This window comes from Tachysurus fulvidraco, chromosome 9 (genome assembly GCF_022655615.1).
Source record: "Tachysurus fulvidraco isolate hzauxx_2018 chromosome 9, HZAU_PFXX_2.0, whole genome shotgun sequence".
NCBI classification, from domain to species: Eukaryota; Metazoa; Chordata; class Actinopteri; order Siluriformes; family Bagridae; genus Tachysurus; species Tachysurus fulvidraco.
The window spans coordinates 20,831,852-20,852,157 of record NC_062526.1 but is presented as its reverse complement, the minus strand read 5'-3'; the positions used below and the strand labels follow the sequence as shown (position 1 = coordinate 20,852,157).

The 20,306-nt window shown below is 41.5% G+C and overlaps 1 protein-coding gene across 10 annotated transcripts; it reads left to right on the top strand.

Annotated features, from left to right (window-relative positions):
• Positions 1–261: 261 nt before the first annotated feature.
• On the top strand, positions 262–19,151 carry grm1a (glutamate receptor, metabotropic 1a). 10 transcript variants are annotated; one of them, XM_027147587.2, is made up of 9 exons: positions 262–407; positions 1,434–2,296; positions 4,374–4,623; positions 11,724–11,959; positions 13,452–13,698; positions 14,213–14,390; positions 14,863–14,989; positions 15,519–16,458; positions 17,688–19,151. In XM_027147587.2, exons 2-9 carry the CDS (start codon positions 1,588–1,590, stop codon positions 18,436–18,438), a joined length of 3,438 nt encoding a protein of 1,145 aa, XP_027003388.1. In that variant the 5' UTR covers positions 262–407; positions 1,434–1,587; the 3' UTR covers positions 18,439–19,151. The 10 variants fall into 10 exon arrangements, with proteins under 10 accessions (XP_027003388.1, XP_027003391.1, XP_027003389.1 ...); XM_027147590.2 differs by having other exon boundaries at positions 276–407; positions 1,410–2,296; XM_027147588.2 differs by lacking the exon at positions 262–407 and adding an exon at positions 462–616 and having other exon boundaries at positions 17,688–19,150.
• The last annotated feature ends 1,155 nt before the right edge of the window (positions 19,152–20,306 follow it).

The following is a 20,306-nucleotide window of genomic DNA, read 5'->3' as shown; positions in this document are numbered from 1 at the left end:
AACAGCATACATTTGGCTTTATAGGCTTTCAACAGACTATTTTGTAGCTAAATAATCAACTAGCTAATAAACAACAGTCGTTCTGTCTTATTCCTTTCTTTACTATCTCTTTATTCTCAGTCTGATTCTCCATATTGTGCCAAATGGGGTAAAACTGTCAGGCGACCAGGAGGAGGGAGAGCCACACACACACACACACACACACACACACACACACACACACACACACACACACAGAGAGAGAGAGAGAGAGAGAGAGAGAGAGAGAGAGAGAGAGAGAGAGAGAGAGAGAGAGAGAGAGAGAGAGAGAGAGAGACTCACACGTTGGTTAAGTAGTGCAAACTCAAGCATCACAGCTCTGCACCGGCTGCTTCACAAGACAGCAAACCGATGCATCAGACACTCAGGTGCGTATGGCTTGCGAATTCCTGCACACACACACACACACACACACACACACACACACACACACACACACACACACACACACACACACACACACACACACACACGCACACACACACACACGCAGAGACTGAGAGAGGTCCTCGCGATCCTCGGCGGCGCTTTATTCTCTGTTCTCTGCCTGGACAGATGTGAAGCAGATGCAGAAAAGGCAACGTATTTTTTTAAATATATAAAAATTATATATTATACATTACATGCTGATATATAGACTATTATATAGAGCTCAGTATAAGCTTGTGTTTGCAGCCATGCATCATTCTCGAACCGCCTTTGTCTTATGGCTCATTGTTATTGCTATAGCCTGTCGAGACTCGAGATGTGTCGCTGACATGCTGGTGTGTGTGTGTGTGTGAGTGAGTGTGAGTGAGTGTGTGTGTGTTTCAATGAGAAAGCGCGCGCTCGTGATGGATGCACACTAGGCTTAGGATTGCATGGCGATGCAATATAAGACTATAATGCCAAGCCGTCGTGTGTGTGTGTGTGTGTGTGTGTGTGTGTGTGTGTGTGTGTGTGTGTGTGTGTGTGTGTGTGTGTGTGTGTGTGTGTGTGTAGTACGCAGTAGTTACGCGTTCACCTTCAAAGACCGGATCAGATCCCTCAGATGGTTTTGCGTAAGGCAGGTTTTGGAGGAGATGAGGCTCTACATTCAGACTGGTGCTTTTATATCTGAATGCAAATGTAAAATAATTCGTGCATGTTATGTGTTTAGATCAAAGTAATCTTTGAATGGAGTGAATTGTGCAAAGGTGTGTAGATGTTCCAGGTGTAGACCATTAAACCAACTTTTCTTGTTATTGTTTGAGTGACGATTATGCACATTTTTCTCCAATATTGCACTGTTGTATTTTTTTTCTAGCCTGTTCATTCATTCATTCTTTCTTTCTTTCTTTCTTTCTTTCTTTCTTTCTTTCTTTCTTTCTTTCTTTCTTTCTGATCTGTAGTCACTTCCTTCACTCTCTCGACAGGTGTTCGTGGATGCACGCGTATTTTGGACTTTGCACATCAACATCATGCGCGCATCATTAAGGCTGTATTCAGCGCGACACGACCACCGTACCACCGTCGTCTAGCGGCTATGTGCGCGCGGCTGCTGTCCTCACTCACGCATCACGCTTAAAGATGCGGGGAAACCAGCCGCTCTTTGTCACCCTGCTGCTCCTGCCGACGCTCGCGCTGCGGGCGCTGGCCAGCAGCAGCCGCGAGCGCTCAGCGGCTGCGCGCGCCGCAGCCCGTTCCGTGGCCCGTATGGACGGCGACGTGATCCTCGGCGCGCTCTTCTCCGTGCACCACCAGCCATCGACGGAGCGCGTGGCCGAGCGGAAGTGCGGTGACGTGCGCGAGCAGTATGGCATCCAGCGCGTAGAGGCTACGTTCCACACGCTGGACCGCATCAACTCCGACCCGCATTTGCTGCCCAACGTGACCCTCGGCTGCGAGATCCGCGACTCGTGCTGGCACTCGTCTGTCGCTCTCGAGCAGAGCATTGAGTTCATCCGAGACTCCCTCATTTCAATCCGCGACGACTCGAAAGAAGGCTCCAAATGGTGCGTCGACGGCACGCCCTCGAGTCACCCGCCGCCCTCTAAGAAGCCCATTGCGGGAGTCATTGGGCCCGGATCCAGCTCTGTGGCCATCCAGGTGCAGAACCTGCTGCAGCTCTTTAACATCCCGCAGATCGCCTACTCGGCCACGAGCATAGACCTGAGCGACAAGACGCTCTTTAAATACTTCCTGCGGGTGGTGCCATCCGACACGCTCCAGGCGCGCGCCATGCTCGATATCGTCAAACACTACAACTGGACTTATGTTTCTGCTGTGCACACAGAAGGCAAGTCTATCTATCTATCTATCTATCTATCTATCTATCTATCTATCTATCTATCTATCTATCTATCTATCTATCTATCTATCTGTCTGTCTGTCTGTCTGTCTGTCTGTCTGTCTGTCTGTCTGTCTGTCTGTCTGTCTGTCTGTCTGTCTGTCTTTATCTCTCTGTCTATCTTGTTGTCTGACACAAACCTTTCTGATATGCAGATTTTCCGAATAATCAGCATCCTGCTGTATAATGGAATGGTAATTCTGTTCCATTAGACGAGTACAAGTGGTCTCCCAATTTCTAATTATTTGCATATCTATGCACGCCTTAATTAATCAATCAGCTCCTCCATGTTTAATGAGTGAAACGAATGAGTTCCTTTCTCTTCTTCTGACCCTCTCGAGGCTAGCAGCCCGTGAGCTATAACACTCATGCTCCAATTTATGTCAGACATTCAGATTAGGGTTTTGTGCTCACACACACACACACACACACACACACACACACACACACACACACACACACACACACACACACACACACACACACACAGTTACTAAGATGTTCATTATGCACAAATACTGTACAGTGGACAAATGCATGCACTGAAGGCTACAGGCACGACACCATCCACTGAACTCCTCTGCCACCTTCAATGCTGCCTGTTGCCCTTGGCAACAACGGATGCTCCTGATTGCATTAATTACTTGGTCAGATTCAGATCTATTGTCAGAGGTATTCCAGAAGCTGCTTCTCAGCATTCACGACTTCACTTAAACATTAATTGGCAATCAGACCAAATAAAACTAGTTTAATTGTGTACTTGGCAAAAAAGAAACCTCGCCGTTCGTTACATAATCAACACAACACACTAGAGAATGTAATAGAATTATTTATGTAATATCTGGTCAGGTTAACTTTGTTTGTAGTGCTACAAACAAAGTGGAATTGAGGAAAATGGAGGAAAAACAAGGTAGTGACAGAGAGAAACAGAAATAGTTTAAAGATGTCTGTGTTTGTTTATCGTCTAAACAATCAAACCTTCCATTTCTTCACTGTTTTTCACTGAAGAAACGTGTGATGTCTGTGTTTGTAGCTTCATCCAAAACAATCCCACTCTTTCCTTAATTCTTAAGTTCAGACTACGTCTAGGTTTAAAAGGGATGAAGTAAAATAAATAAATGAATAAATGTATAAGTAAATAAAATTAGAAACGTTCAGTGAATGTCTGTTGGCATGGTAACACGTATTACTTTCCACGATGTTTAGCTACAACGTGTTTATGTGAGTTTTCTCCACAAATTTCACCTCAGATGAACTGAAATATTGTAGAAAAAAGCCACATATCTCAATCAGGGTGTTACTCAATACGGAGTGACACAGTTCCAGGTCCTCTGCTTCGAGATTTGTATGTTCTCGCCATGTTATCCTGATGTTCTCCAGGGTTTCTTCCCCTGTAGGAGGTAGACTGGCTAAGATAAATTTCCGTTAAGCATGAACGTAGCAACCTTCTGTGTGTGGAAATCAACAGTCAGAACCAGGACCGTACACATTAAAACAGCTAACTCGACTCAGATTTTAGCCCACGTCTGTCTTATCATCCCTCCGCTCTTGCTCCGTGATGAAAAGAGCTGTCCAGAGGGCAAGAGCATGACCTCCTCTCTTGTTGCTGCATCAGGTGTGCTGCTCCGAATTATGCATGAAGACTGAATGTTTTTTTTTTTTACATACTGCATTAAAGAGACATATCTTTCTAACCCTTTTCACTTAACAATAATTTGTCGGATTGTTTCCTCTGTGATTATTCATGTTTTGTTTTGTTTGTTGACCATCTCGCTTTAGAATTTGTCATCTGTCTCCCAGACACTCGTGACCATCTCTCCATTTCGTGTCTTTTTCAGTTTCCATTACGTGTCTTCCATTGTCGTCCATTTCTAATCCCGGCTTCTGGCTGCTCTGACTCGGTTGAGTCACTGGAGGTAACCCAGCCTCAAAAAAATGGTGATTTGAGCAATCCATAAATTTACTCAATTTAATACTAAAACCTTTTCTGATCTGTCTCTTTTTTTTGTCTCGAATTTCAACTCAGGCAACTACGGAGAAAGTGGCATGGAGGCATTTAAGGAGCTGGCAGCAGAAGAGGGTCTGTGCATCGCTCATTCTGATAAGATCTACAGCAATGCAGGGGAGAAGCACTTCGATCGTCTTCTGAGGAAGCTGCGCGAGCGTCTACCTAAAGCCCGCGTGGTCATCTGTTTCTGCGAGGGCATGACTGTCCGAGGCCTTCTGATAGCCATGAGACGGCGAGGAGTTTCCGGAGAATTTTTGCTCATCGGGAGGTAAGGAACGTTTAAATTAATTAATTAAATAAATAAATAAATAAAATCAGTACTATAACTAACAGTCTATAACAGACTATAACCAGGATTTCATCAAGTTTTTTTTTTTTTGTGATTTTCTTTTTTTTATTATTTATGCTTGAACAATAACTGGTAAAATCACCAGCGCAGGATTCTTCTTTTGTTTCTCTTGTTTACACACGTGAAGGGTAGAGGCCGAACATAGGTGGTGATGATCTGCATCGTTTTGATAAAGTCTCCTCTGCATTTGGTTGATTTTACATACATTTTTGCCATCGCCAGAAATCACTAAGAATCGTGGGAAAAGAAACTGAACCACAGAAGCACATATACCAGAAAAGATGAAAGAATTCCCAGTATCAACAATACCATTTTAGCATTTAAACAAAGAAGCAAAATGAATTCAAACACAAGGAGCATTTGATTATTTTACATTTCATTAGTTATCGAACGATAATCACAGATACAGAAGTGGGAACGTAAAAAAAAAAAGGTAACAAAATAGAGAAAGATGTGAATCTTTATCAGCTCATTAGTCCTAGACTGAAGTAATCAATATATTTGAGTGTAAGTGATGCCAAGAGTCGCTGACATTTATGATGTGGAGTTTTTTGGGTATTAAAAGTTGCATAGTGCATTCAAAATATTTTAAGGTTATTTTTTCATTTCAAATCCAGACTGAAACACACCAGCTGTGACCTGATTGCTTTTGCCAGTCAGCGTTTCAGTGTGTCATTTTTTATTTCAGTGTTTTGTTTATATGAAATACAGATTTGTTGATTTTGTTCAGGATGAAAAATCCATCTTGGCTTCGGTTTAAATCTGACCTGTTTAGGAATGACAGCTTAAAGGAATGAAAGACTGACTTTACTGAAAGTCATTCATTTATGAAGAACATTTAAAGACAATTAGTTCACCCAAGAGAGGTTTTTAAGAAACATGGATGACTGGATGGATTGATGGCTGGATGCATGAGGGATGGATGAGCATGCATGGATGAAGAGTCAAGTCAAGTCAAGTCATGAAGCTTTTATTGTCATTTCAACCATATATAGCTGTTGCAGTACACAGTGACATGAGACAATGTTTCTCCAGGATGAGGGTGCTACATAAAACAAAGACAGGGCTAAGGACATGTAGTAGTCTTAGCCACATAAAGTGCAACTGTGCAACCTGGTGCAAACAGTGCAAGACAAAAACAAGACAGACAAGACAGTGCAAGACAAAAGACAGTGCAGACACAAAGCTACAAGACAATACAAAAAGTACAAAAAAATACAATACACAAAAGACAGTAAACAGTAAACAGAAACAGCTCCGACCGACCAGTGTAAATACTGTATGTGAATACTGAATGTCTAAACAATATTTCGTGCAGTAACATTAGAATGAACACAGTTTCTTAGCAGCAGGTCCTTGGGCTAATATATAGAATTGTGCAAAAAAAAGCAAATGACTGAAATATTGTATAGTATGTGCGAAATGGCTGAGATATTGTACAATATGTGCAAAACGGCTGAAATGTTGGACAGTTTGTGCAAAAACAGCAGAAAAGTGTGCAAAACAGCATGTAAACAGTTTGATGGATTGTAAGCAGCATGTAAACAGTTTGATGTGTCAGTGTGTGTGTTTTGTGAGGGTCTGTGCAGCCCATACAGATGATGTGTGTGTATGTTGTGCAATACAGTTCAGTTCAGTTATTGAGAAGTCTGATGGCTTGCGTGCATGCATGGATGAAGAGCATGCATGGATGGATGGATGGTGTGATAAGTATGGATGTATGGATGGAATGACAGATGGATGGATAATTTTGTGGATTAATGATGGACGGTTGGATATATGGATTTATTGGAAGCCTGCATGAGATTGATGGATAAATAGATGGATGGAGAGCATGCAAGCATGGATGAATGGAAAGATGGTTGAACTGATGGATGGATAAATGATCAATTGATCGATGGTTTGGATGAATGGATGGATTGGTGGATTAATGGATAAATGGATGGATGGTTTAATGGATGGATGAATGGGTGATGGATGGATGAATGGAAGGGTGGATGGATGGATGGATGGACGGCATGCACATTTGTTTATTTGTAAATGTGTGTATTTAGTCAACATAAAAAAAGCTGTATTTGATTGTATCACAGTTTACATGACGTCCAGTTCACATTCTGTTTATTTCCAGAAAATCAGACACAAATGTATTCGCTTCTCTCCGTTCTTTTCTGCATGAAGTTGTCCAAAAATCTCTTGTTCAAGTTTCTTAGATACAAATTGGCACCAAAGACACACACACACACACCAGGGAAGTTACCAGGGAAACCGGTTAAGATTAAAAATGTCGGGTACCAGGCACGTCTCACTGCTAATGAATAAGATGTGATGTGGTTACCGAAACACTATTTTAGACAGAAATGATTCTCTCTTTCTGTCTTTTCATCGCTCTCTTTCATCTTTCTCTTTTTACAATATTTGTTATTATTTGTAAAAAATGCCGAGGTCAAGTTCCAACATCGCAGCAGCCAAAAGAGAAAAATAAAAGTCCTGTTGTCTGGGTGGGAGGGGCATACTCTCTCTCTCTCACCTGTCAATCACAACAACACTAGCCAATCACAGGCTTCTGTGACCTCATGTATGAGGAAGAGGGCAGAGAGCCCTTTCCTTTCGCTACTTAAATATCGAGCTTGCAAAGGCAAAGAAACGTTCTCGTCGTTCCTTCTTTTCTTAATTTTATCGTTAAAGTATAAATATTAATTCCGAAACAAATGATATCTGAGCGTCCCTCGGAACATCCCACACTCTTTAAAGTATGTTTGTCTGTAAAGACTTTTGTTGTGTTGAGGCGATGTTCCCAGACAACAAAGAAAATAGGAGAAAATTTTAAGGAAAATAAACAATATAAGCTAAACAAATACAAGATAAACAAAACACTGCAAAAATAGACTCGGAGATGAAAGAAAAATCATGAATGGGGGAAAAAAACATTTATATCAGGAGATTTATATTCCGAATCAAACATCATTCCTACCTTTACCAGGTTTTCACATGGTATCTTTTTCTTCCTCCTCCTCCGCCTCCGCCTCCTCCTGAGGTATCTTACCATCATTTCTTTTGGCACGGATGATGAAAAATGTACCCCACTTTTCCTGGCCACCAGTTTCTATTATATTACACAACTTTTCCCATTAAATATGAAAGATAGCCGCGAGAGCTTCCATGTGTAATTAGCAGCACGGGCGTAATAGCGCCGTCTGACTCATTTCGGATGGCTGGATATTGCAATGTGAGAGCAATCCACTCACTGCTTCTCCTCAGCACAGCAGTTTCACCTTTCAGACACAAAATGAAAGGAGGCCATTAAAAAGATCCTCGTGTTTAATTGCATCGCAGGATTACTGCTATAATAAAACACTATTTTAATGAAAATGATATAATATACACCTAAAAGATATCAATTAATGCTGTCTCATGTGTATGTGTATGTGTGTGTGTGGACATGTTTTTACATCTTAGCAGAGATTAACTGTCCAGTCCTGATGCTTGACCTATTATTTTGGTCTAATATATATTATTATTATTTAAAAGGAAATGGAAAAACTTTCCTTTTGTTTCATTGTCTCATTTATTTTTGAAGCATGACATTAACACTTATGTGATCTACATTAACGTTTACATTAGACAATAGTAATGCCCGTTCTTTCCGGTCTCCCCTGTCAATCAGGGTCCCATTAACCAATCATAGGCTTCTGTATGCTTATGGATGTGGCAGAGGGCACATGGACTAGTGTGTCCGAGTGTGTCTTTTTTCCCCAGTCATTAAGCACTATGAGATCAGACCTGGCTAGTTGAGTTTTGAAGTATTCAGGGCTTGGAACCTGGTAGTCGCCTTATGATTCTTTGTGCGTTTGTGTGTTTTGTTTTGTTTTCGGACGAGTTATCATCGGTCGTTATCGCGGGCAAGCATGTTTTTTAAAAGGCTTTACTAGGCTCTAGGGAAACTGAGCTCACTTTCCAGAACATCTTTCTTTCATTAGCTCTCCATTTTTAATACATTAGAGGATAAGTTATTCACAAGGGCAGTGAGATAGAGGGGGAGAGCAATGACTAGAGAAAGAGAGAGAGATACAATGTGGGGATGATGTAAATGTGTGGGTGGAAGGTTTCTGACCCCAGACGTGAGAACTTTATTGCTGTAGTGGTCTTTTGTTTCTCTGCTGAGATTCTGCCGTGTAACTCTGAAGCCGTTACGCTCTATGTATTTTAAGCATAATGGCGTAATACATTTGCATTGTGTGTGTGTGTGTGTGTGTGTGTGTGTGTGTGTGTGTGTGTGTGTGTGTGTGTGTGCACGTGCACATGCATGCATGCTTGATTGTTTGTGTGTGTGTGTTTTAGAGTTGTCAGATTGCAGTTTGCTGGTGTGATTAGCAACACTAACAGTTCGGGTAGCAGGGAAAGAGCCCCCAGGGTTTAATTTAACTACAACGCAACAATATTGCAGTGCAGAAAGCTCGTACACTCCTTGTAATGTTTTGGAAGTTCGGTGGGGGATGCATGGAATAAATACTGGTTTAGGAATGGTTTTTGAATGGTTTAGAACTGAATGGTTCAGTGAGAACATGGAGAAGCAGGTGTTCAGATGTTTCGTTGAGGCAGGAAAGATGCAAGCACAAGTGATGGAAGGTCTCACAGATAGATGAAAGCTGGAACACTGTAAGAGAGAGAGAGAGAGAGAGAGAGAGAGAGAGAGAGAGAGAGAGAGAGAGAGAGAGAGAGAGCAGTGCCAAGCTGCTCTGAACTGGAGCACCATGAATTAGTAAAGGCCTCTGGATAGGCTTTAATGGCTGTCGGCCTAATCCAGAAGAAATACTGTAAGATCGCTCTGCTTCTGAGCGTATTCAGCGTATTCACAGCCACGCCGTAGATTAGAAAAAGAAGAAGGGAATAAAGAGGTCAAGAGATGGAAAAATGAGAAACTGGTGAACCCTGAGGAAACTCACACAGAGAGATCAAGTAAAACTTTAAACAGACATACAGCTCAGGATCGAACCTACAACCTCTTAGTCACACCAGTAACAAACCCTTTCTAATTTAATGCTCCATCACTGAACCAGACTAAACATAACAGACCCCATGTATCAAGCTGGATACAAATGGATTGTGAAGACGAAGTAAATCTAAACCCCGACATCAAATCGTATGACACACTATTGATATTAGGTTTTTACCTTTATCATACGTTAGACCACTGGATCAGGGACTAAGGACATTAACCAGAATGTTAATAATAATAATAATAAAAAAAAAGTTGATTTCTTTTATTGGCATTAATGAAAATAATACTAATTAAAAAAAAGCAAAGGGAGCCATAACAAACTGATGAATATAGAGAAATGAAACTACTCAATAAATAATTTTTTAATAATAATAATAATAATAATAATAATAATAATAATAATCTATGTTAAAATGATATTAAATATATTTATCTGCATAGAAAGGACTTAAAATAACTTCCACTTCTGTCTTTTTCAGGCTTTAACTCTGATTGTTCCTTTCATTCTCCCAGCTGTCTGTGTACACAATCTTTTATGGAGACTTGTGGGTGTCACTACATGCAAATGAGCTATGTCAGGAATGCACTTTACATGTGACACATGAGAACCACGTGAATATTAATACGACAATCCCGATGGAATATTTTAGTGTTTTTGTTTTGGCTTGTACATTTACACGCGACTGCTCAGGAAATAGGTTGTACATCCTCGTTTGTGGTTGTACATCCTTGGGAGCCTCTTGCGGGCTTTTATCGTGTATAAACATAATTACACAAAATAGAAATATTATGATGTTACATAACTCAGCATAAGGAAAGTTTTTCATGAATCTTCCTGTGCTGGATTTCTCTGATAATTTTTTATAATACCAGCACTTAATTATATCCATAAACACTTCCTATACAATACTGTTTCCATAGTAACAACTATAGAATCATATGGCAGATGCTTCACCATATGGATTTTAAAAGCATCTTCTTGTTGCTATGGTGATGTAAGGTAACGTTTAATTATTTCACATTTTTGGAAGGAGTCTCCAGTGTCAGTCAGGGAGGGTCCTTGTGGTTTCTATGTAACATGATTTTGTTTTATTATCTACAAAGCAACAAAAAAATGTAATGTTCTTTTTTATTCATGGCTTAGTGCGTCATGGCATAAACGCGAACGCTAGCAAGGATCCTATCCTAGCTAGGAACCGTATTAAAGAAGTAAAAACAGGAATGTTTGTGATATATAGCGACAGTTTGTCTCTTTATTGTCTCAGGAAATCCAAGCTGCTCCTTTTGTTTATTATTCATTCTCTACTCCAGCTTTTGTTCCATTCTTCATCTGAATGCTGAGTAGACCTGCTGTCAGTTTAATCCTGGAGTAAATAAAGAGAAGAACATGTTTTTAGGTCAAAGCCCTCGAGTCACTCCAGCTCGACGGTACGTTCCACGCGGAGAACTCCGTGGTGACAGGATCACATGTCCTCTAACGTGCGGCTAGGAAGGAGAATAATATGAGGAGGAGAGAAAAAAAGGTCTTCCAGGTGACAGTGAGGCCATGAATGAAACACCAGACTAAATAAACACATCCTGTTCATTAGAAATAATCAGATTATGTCTCAGAATTGATAGAGTGACTCATAAAAACAAGGAAATATGCAGCACGTGTCAAGATTCCAGATCAAAGAATGACCTAACAGTATCTAGATAACTGTAGCTAACTAGCTGTAGCTAACTAGTTGAATTGTTTCCTTAGCTAGCTGGCTAACTTCAAAATGTGGTTAATCAGTGTTTATCTATGAACACAAATATAACCTTTGCCATAATAATGCACCATTCTTTAGACGTGCTAACGATCCGGTGTTCAATATTTTACCACCGTGAAGATCCCACACTAGCTATTCTCTTTCTTTTTCTACATATATTTGACTTCTGTAAAAAAATGGGATTTTTTTCCATCCATCAGTAATTCTACTGGTGCCATAGCCCCCCTATAAGCACCACTGAGATGCTGTCTTCGTATGTTTATTAGTGACGGATGGGCAGATCGAGATGAGGTGGTGGACGGATACGAGCAGGAAGCGGACGGAGGTATCACCATGAAGCTTCAGACAGAGGAAGTCAAGTCATTTAACGAGTACTTCCTAAAGCTGCGCCTGGACACCAACACCAGGAATCCATGGTTCTCCGAGTTCTGGCAGTACCGATTCCAGTGCCGCATACCAGGCCACCCTCAAGAGAACCATAACTACCAGAAAATCTGTACAGGTACAAAAAAACATCACACTCAGGAGAGCCACAATTTATAAAAAGATCTAGAATTTTTACAGCGGTAGTTTGTAGATAGATAGATAGATAGATAGATAGATAGATAGATAGATAGATAGATAGATAGATAGATAGATAGATAGATAGATAGATAGATAGATAGATAGATAGATGGATGGATGGATGGATGGTTGAAGAAGATAAAAGACATTAGACTAATTGATAGAGAGCATGGATGGGTAGATAGAGAGCATGAATGGACAGATGAATGGATGCAGAGCATAAAGGGATGATTGGATGAATGAATTAATGGATGGGTTGATGGATGAATGGATGGTTGGAGACCCTGAATGCATGGAACAATGAATGGAGCACATGAATGGGCAAAAGCATGGATAGCATGAATATATGGATGAATGGGTGAAGAGCATGCACAGATGGATGAATAGATGGCTGGCTGGCTGGCTGTATGAATTGATGAACTGATGGATGAATGGATAGATGGATGGAAAAACAGCGATGAGTGAAATATATCTGTTACAAACACAAATCAGTTTATTCAGCATACAGATGCTTAAAAACTTCTAACTTTAGTCGACTGATTATATTAACATGCTTTATCGAGTATAACTGACAGTATTGTTTTTGGTCAGTTCACATTGGCTTGATTGTTTGTTTCTTGTAACGATCTGCAGCATGCCTAGCCCTAAAACAAATAAAGTCATTCAGCAACAGTCCACTGAAAAGATTGAACAGTTTAGCTCTTTTTAAACTGATAAAAGATTCTACGCTTACACTGAAAGCATCAGAGATGCTTGGTATGTGTGTGTGTGGGTGTGTGTGTTGTGCAAATGTGTGAACATGTCCACAGTGCTCACAGCATGTGTGGAGGCTGCGCTCACAGCTGGCAGTCTGCATGTGTGTGATTGTATGATTTTGTGTGTGTGTGTGTGTGTGTGTGTGTGTGTGTGTGTAAGAAAAAAGCAGCTCAAGGACAGAAGGCTTCACAGTTCAGCCATGTGTGGCTTTCAGAAAGGATGTAAACAAACGCAGCATTCAGAGAACACATTTCCCATTCCGCCGATACCTATTTTATACCTCGTTCTAACAAAGCTGTCATCTGACCTGAAATACAGCGCCTCTGAGGTCCGTCAGGAATCTGCGCTTTTTTTCCCAGTGAGAAAATTACTGTATAATTACACGCACATTTATTAAAAAAAAAACAAATAACTTCATTTCCAAGATTCATTTCCTTCCACTGTACGGCTAAGAACAATTTCCTTCTCTCTTATTAAGTTTTTGCACCCAGCTAAAGCTGCCGGATATGTGATTATTTCACAGTAGAAAAACCTCTAAAGCCGGTCAAATTGCTGCCTTTTGTTTTACAAAGTGATGACATTTGGAAATGTTTTTGCTCCTAACAAGCGTTAAACTAATAAAAATGACTTTTTATAGTACAGCATAACAAAAACTTAGTCCACTCCTCCGACAGGAAATGAGAGCCTGAAGGACAACTATGTTCAGGACAGTAAGATGGGCTTTGTGATTAACGCCATCTACGCCATGGCACACGGGCTCCATGATATGCACCGTGAACTGTGTCCGGATCACGAGGGCCTATGTGAGGCTATGGACCCCATCGATGGCAGCAGACTCTTAGAATACCTGCTCAAAACCTCTTTCACCGGCGTCTCCGGAGAGGAGGTGTATTTCGACGAGAACGGAGACTCTCCTGGAAGGTAAATCTTTATTGTTAATGAATGAGGAAATGACTTCTTCCTGGCCACGGGCACATTAGATGCTACATTAGACGTCTGGCACGGTTGATTCAAGCATGATTGTCCGCAGACATCAACACACACACACACACACACACACACACACACACACACACACACACACACACACACACACACACACACACACACACACACACACGTGTGTACCCAGATCTAATAGGTTTGGAGTGGAACAGATTTTTTGTCTGAGGTCAGAGCTCCAGCTGTTTCCACTCCAGAACCTACATGAGTTGAGTCCTGTCATTGTTACTGCACACACTTGATAAGAGATGACAGGTCGGAGTTAGAGCCCTGTCACCATCAGTGTAGCTGTGTGAAGACGCCTGAGCGGCCCAGCAGATGTCCTAGGGGTTTGTCACACTTGTGCGAGTGTTAGATTGTAGGTTTCATATGCAGATTCCCCAAAATTTTCCATGAGTACCGAATCCTTCTTGTCTTCCCTGTTCTCTTTTTGTGCGAGGTATGACATTATGAATTTGCAGTACGTCGAGGAGCTGGGTCGATTCGACTATATCAACGTGGGATCATGGCATGAAGGTCTGCTTAGTATTGACGATTACAAGCTGATGACCAACCGCAGCGAGATGGTGCGCTCCGTCTGCAGCGAGCCTTGTTCCAAAGGACAGATCAAGGTACTCGGTTTTACTGCGATAAAGTAGAAATGATTAGATGTATGTTTAGGTGTAGCATTTACTGTAATACCGACTTATTTGTGCATTTATCTAACCTAAGCTTTGAGAACTCAAGGTCCAGGAAGTCTAGCATAGTTCACTCATTACAACCTACTGTAAGTGAGCAGAAAAGAACCTCAGATTGCACAAACCTTGAAGCCAAGAACAGGAATCATTATTCACAGGTTCCACCAAGTGGAAAATCTTCAATCTTTACTTGCTCAGTTATGGTGAACCTCGTGTTCAGCGTAGCATCAGATTCCTGTTCTAGACAAACAGGACTGAAACAAGGTTTGAGATGCTTTTTGAGATGCTCAGTATTATTTAAGCTGTAACCCCCATCATTGATCCATTTAAGTGGGACATCATGTCGGATTTTTCTTTCAAATCGGAGAAGATTAAATTGCAGTGACTTTCATATTCCTGGCTGTAGGTGATCCGGAAAGGTGAGGTAAGCTGCTGCTGGATCTGCACTACCTGTAAGGACAATGAGTACGTACAAGACGAGTTCACCTGCAAGGCCTGTGATCTGGGCTGGTGGCCTGATAACGAACTGGCAGGTAACAAAGCTTTTAAAAAATCTGTCCATCCATCCAACCAGGTCAATCACTTCTTAATCAGTAGTTTATAAATCCCTACACCTGTCCTTTCTCTATATCTGTCTTCTGAATTTGCTCACATCTGCCTGACTCAGAATCTGCTATTCCTCTCTCTTCTTCTTCTTCTTCTTTTTCTTCTTCTTTTCCATGCTGTGTATTGTTTTGACAGCTGCCTGGAGAGAAGTGCATCAGAATAAATACACAATTTCATCAATACCCACTTGCCATGTCTAAAGAAAAACAGCAAGAAAATCTGAGAAACTTAGAAATTCAATCTTCTTTTAGAGGCTAACAAACTGGGTCCATGGGCACACAGCTGCTAAACAAGCTGCAATGGGATTTGTATGGCTCCCCATAAACCAAAACCAAGTCTTCTCATAAATCATTCTCATCAGCTAGCAGCCTTGTGTCAACGTGTACAGTACATGTGAGTACTTCTCCCTCTTTATTTACTTTCCTCTCATATTTTCTTTGTCTGTCTTTCTCTCAGGGTGTCAGCCTCTTCCGCTCAAATGCCTGGAATGGAGCAGCGTGGAGTCCATCGTAGCAGTGGTTTTCTCTTGCCTGGGCATCCTGGTGACTCTGTTTGTAACCTTCATATTCATCCAGTACAGAGACACTCCGGTGGTCAAGTCATCAAGCCGTGAGCTGTGCTACATTATCCTGGCTGGCATATTCTTGGGGTATATTTGCCCTTTTACACTGATTGCACGCCCTACAGTGATCTCATGCTACCTACAGCGCCTCCTAGTGGGCCTTTCATCAGCGATGTGCTACTCAGCTTTGGTCACCAAGACGAACCGCATTGCTCGCATCCTGGCTGGCAGTAAAAAGAAGATCTGCACTCGCAAGCCAAGGTTCATGAGTGCCTGGGCGCAGGTAGTGATCGCATTCATCCTGATCAGCGTACAGCTCACACTGGAAATAGTGCTGATCGTCCTGGAGCGTCCCGAGCCAATAAAGAGCTACCCAAGCATAAGTGAAGCATACCTCATATGTAACACCAGTAACTTGGGTGTGGTCGCTCCATTGGGCTACAATGGCCTACTTATTCTGAGCTGCACCTACTATGCTTTCAAAACGCGCAACGTACCAGCCAACTTCAACGAGGCCAAATACATTGCCTTCACCATGTACACCACGTGTATCATCTGGCTCGCGTTCGTACCCATCTATTTTGGCTCCAATTACAAGATCATCACCACCTCGTTCTCAGTCAGCCTGAGTGTAACGGTGGCTCTGGGCTGCATGTTTACACCCAAGATGTACATCATCATCGCCAAACCGGAGCGCAACGTGCGCAGCGCCTTCACCACATCGGATGTTGTACGCATGCATGTGGGAGACGGCAAAGTCGCCGCATGCCAGAGCAACAATTTCCTGAACATGTTCCGGAGGAAGAAGAACAACACTAACAGCAGCACCACCAAGTGAGTGTCCTCCTTTATACAGTGTCTCTATTATAACAATAAAGTAATTGTGTGATTAGGCAGTTAATCACATACCAATACAGAAAAGGTACATACTCATTATCTCATTTAAATGACATTTATATTATATTATTTATGATGTATATTAAATTTAATATTTAAATTAAATGAGATAATGAGTTTCTCAGCAATTGAACATTTAAAGGTACAAAGAATTTTCTGTACCCTGAAGTACCTTTAGTTCTGACAGTGTGCTGTTCAACAACTCAGTTATCTTCATCCTTTAGGAAGCAAGTGGTACTTCTTGGGAGTATCTGTTGTTGTTGTTTTGTTTTTTTTTACATTTTATACAGTATCTAAAATGTACCATAAATGAAAAAATTCTTTCCTAGTAACAATTCACATTAATCGTGTTCCATCGTAGCAAATGTGTATATTTTCTTCTTTCTGATGCCATGTTTTTCTCCTTGCCGCAAACTGGAGTATGTATGTAGAGATCTGTTAGCACCAGGCTCCAATAAGCTGTCCTTTGTGTGTCCTGAGCTCTTCTCCGAAACCTAATTTTCATCAAACCACCCACCACGTAACCCCTCGCTCTCTCTGCCCCACCCTTCCCTGATATTAACCCAATTCTAAACCTCCCCATCGCGTTCTCCCTCCTTTACTGAAGAAAATTAACCCAGTTATTAAGAGTTCTGCTCCTTCAGTCCCTAGCCTGCTTCCTTTAACCCGAAGTGCAGCTTTCAGCTCTGAGGCCTCTCTCTCTGTCCCTAGCCTGTCCTGCTTAACTTGATTACACCACTGACTTTCAGGTTGTTGTGTGCACAGTGTTAAACCTCGTCAAGGCTTTGGGCTGTGCCACAGGGATCTGAGGGGAAACTCCATAAAAGCCCAGATTTTCAGTGCAAACAGAGCGGTGCAGGGAGGGGAACGCGGTCAGCCATCTGACATTCATGAAACTCTCCCTACAATCCATTAAGTGTCCAGCATGTTTTAACCCAGTTGTTTGGAATGCAGTGTTTCAATAAATTACAATAAGTGAATGATCCTCAGCTAGGAAGACTAACCCGTAGTGATGGTTTGTAGGGTTGAATGTAGAGAGGATGCTAATTATACTGTGATGATGATAATAGAGATGATGATGTACTGATGATGTTGTTCTGTGTGTCTCTGTTGCCCTTTGGCCCATTCCCCGTGGGAATAACGCTGGGTCTCTGTCTCGTTCATAGTCCTAATGGAAAGTCTGTGTCATGGTCTGAATCAGGTGCCCGGCCCCAGGGGAGGGGGTCGAGTGTGTTCCACAGACTGTCTGTGCATGTGAGGAGGCAAGCAGTCGGCCAGAGTCAGACGGCGGTCATCCGACCCCTAACTAACGCTTCGCAACCCCTGCACCCCGAATACGACCCTGGACTTGACACAGACCACAATGGCTCACAACCTAACACCAAGGTTCTCTACAACCTCAACGAGGAGGGCGATGAAGGCTGCCAACCCCCCTGCAATGTACAAGGAACAACACTGGATAGAAGTGAGCCAGCCTCCTACTCACCTCACACCTCTGACCCTCTAGACAGGGGCCAAGTGGATACGCTAAGCTCTAATGTTCGGGCTTTTGATGAAATGCTGGGCAACAGACTGAGCCCAGCTTACAACCCGCTATCAAATCAGCTACCTCTGCCCCTGCAGGGAGAGATGTTGTCTGAGGATGGATCTGAAATGGAGGCTCTCGACCTTATCCATGGCTTCCTGTATGACAGTACTGTACAGGAAGAGGCAGAAGAGGAAGAGGATGAGGAAGAAGAAGGGGCTGGACAGGAGGAGTTAGCTCACAGCAAGCTCACTCTCCTTGCTCCACCCTCACCGTTCAGGGACTCGCTTCATTCAGGCAGGTCAATCCCAGGATCCCCTGCCCTCGACAACGAACCAAACATCTCCCAGGAAGTGATATATGCTCCCAAACAAAGCTCTTTTACACTGTGAGAGCAGGTGCTCAGGATGCAGGAAACGGCTGGCTCCCACTTCACTTTGTTCATCTTATTTACTAGAGGTTGCTTGCTTATACGGTTGTAATTATTATTATTATTATTTTTTACTGTTCAAGACATTCCTGTCAGGAATGAAAAGAGACAGCGAGTCGAAACAACTGGAATTACTGTTCTGAAGTTCGGCAAGCTTGTTCGTACCAAAACGTTGCTTTCACTGGAGCTTTAGATTAAGTCTAATGACCAGTCTGCTGCTGTTTGTATGGACCACAAAGGAAGAAACTCAGACTTTGGGTCTATGGACTATGTAGCCTGATATTATTGTACAATAATTTTGCTATACATGTATAAAAAAAATCCCTGATGGAACTGAAAGAGTCCTAACTAAATAGTCTCAACACACATCCAGGAAGCAGAGTGGTGTAGACATGTGACAGACACATACTCACCACAGCAGACCACAACCTTTACAATTGAACCATTCACAGAATCCAGACTATGACTAATTAGCATTAAGCTTTTGGATTGAGCGTGGCAATAGTGAAGAAACAGGTACAAGAACATCATCTTTGAGACTTTGTTTAATGTTTTTGATTGATCCTGTGATTGATCCAGACTTCAGCTCACACACACTCACACACACACACACATATACACACACACACACACACACACACACACACACACACACACACACACACACACACACACACACACACACATACACACACACACACGCACACAAAACATCTGGTTATCTGCAAACATTTTCCAGTGAGATGTGTAAACTGAGAGTTTCTCTCTTCCTTATGAAACTGTGTGTGTGTGTGTGTGTGTGTGTGTGTGTGTGTGTGTGTGTGTGTGTGTGTGTGTGTGTGTGTGTGTGTGTGTGCACACACCTGCGTTTCTAACAGCGATCTGAGTGTAATGGTAATTTCAGAACTTGCTTGGGGAGATAGACAAGGGAAGGGTTTTATTATATTGTTAAGCGAGTAGTTAAAGCACTATTTTAGTCTGATGATTTTTCCCCCCTGTACTGCCAAGGTAATTACAAAACAGGAACAAATCTCTCTCTTTTTAGCTTCATGAGATATTTCATGTTTGGGAAAAGCTTTTTCAAATATTTGTATACTTTTCAGTCATAGATTGTGTTTTTTTTTTGTTCCAACACACAGCTGATGTGTTTGTATTTCCCATTAATGTTTATATGATCAAAATGTGTGAAGATTTCTACGTTTTAGAAGCGTCTTATAACTAACTCATAACTCCCTCTGTGAAAAGGGATGTACAGTGTAGTACAGTGAATCTGGAATATCTTCAGATCCTTTTTTTTCTTTTCCAAATAATCTGTATATTTGACTTTTTAAGCTTTATGGGTAGTCGCTTCTAGTGGTAAATTGTAGCATAATTTACAAGTGACTCTGGTGTAGGATTATAAATTTGCAACTTATTTTAACCTTAGTTTTATACACTACTCTTAGAATGCAACTCTCAAAAAAAAAAACAACAACATTTAACTGATATGATGTAGTAAGTATTCCTCATTTTAATATTAAGTCTTTTTTGTGTAAGTTGTTTGGAAAAACTGTTTCATGTACAAGAACTACAGTAGACTATCACATATTACGAACTAGAAATGAGGATTTTCTTTCTTTTCTTTCTTTCCGTTTCCATTGTTTTTTTTGTTTTTTTTGGCCAGGACAAATCATGCTGTACAATAAATATTTTCTACTGAACTTCCTGTCTTGATAAATATCTGCAATACTCTTGTTACATATTGTTCATATTTATAAAAATGAATGAATGAGGTAAATATCTGCAATACTCCCGTTACATAGTCTTCATAATGATAACAATTTATTAACA

Bases quoted from the DNA above. Each gene is read 5' to 3' on its own strand.
- grm1a (XM_027147587.2), top strand. From the start codon at position 1,588: ATGCGGGGAAACCAGCCGCTCTTTGTCACCCTGCTGCTCCTGCCGACG. The intron at 4,624-11,723 runs GTAAGGAACGTT...TATGTTTATTAG, and splicing joins GAATTTTTGCTCATCGGGAG to TGACGGATGGGCAGATCGAG. The intron at 14,990-15,518 runs GTAACAAAGCTT...TCTTTCTCTCAG, and splicing joins GCCTGATAACGAACTGGCAG to GGTGTCAGCCTCTTCCGCTC.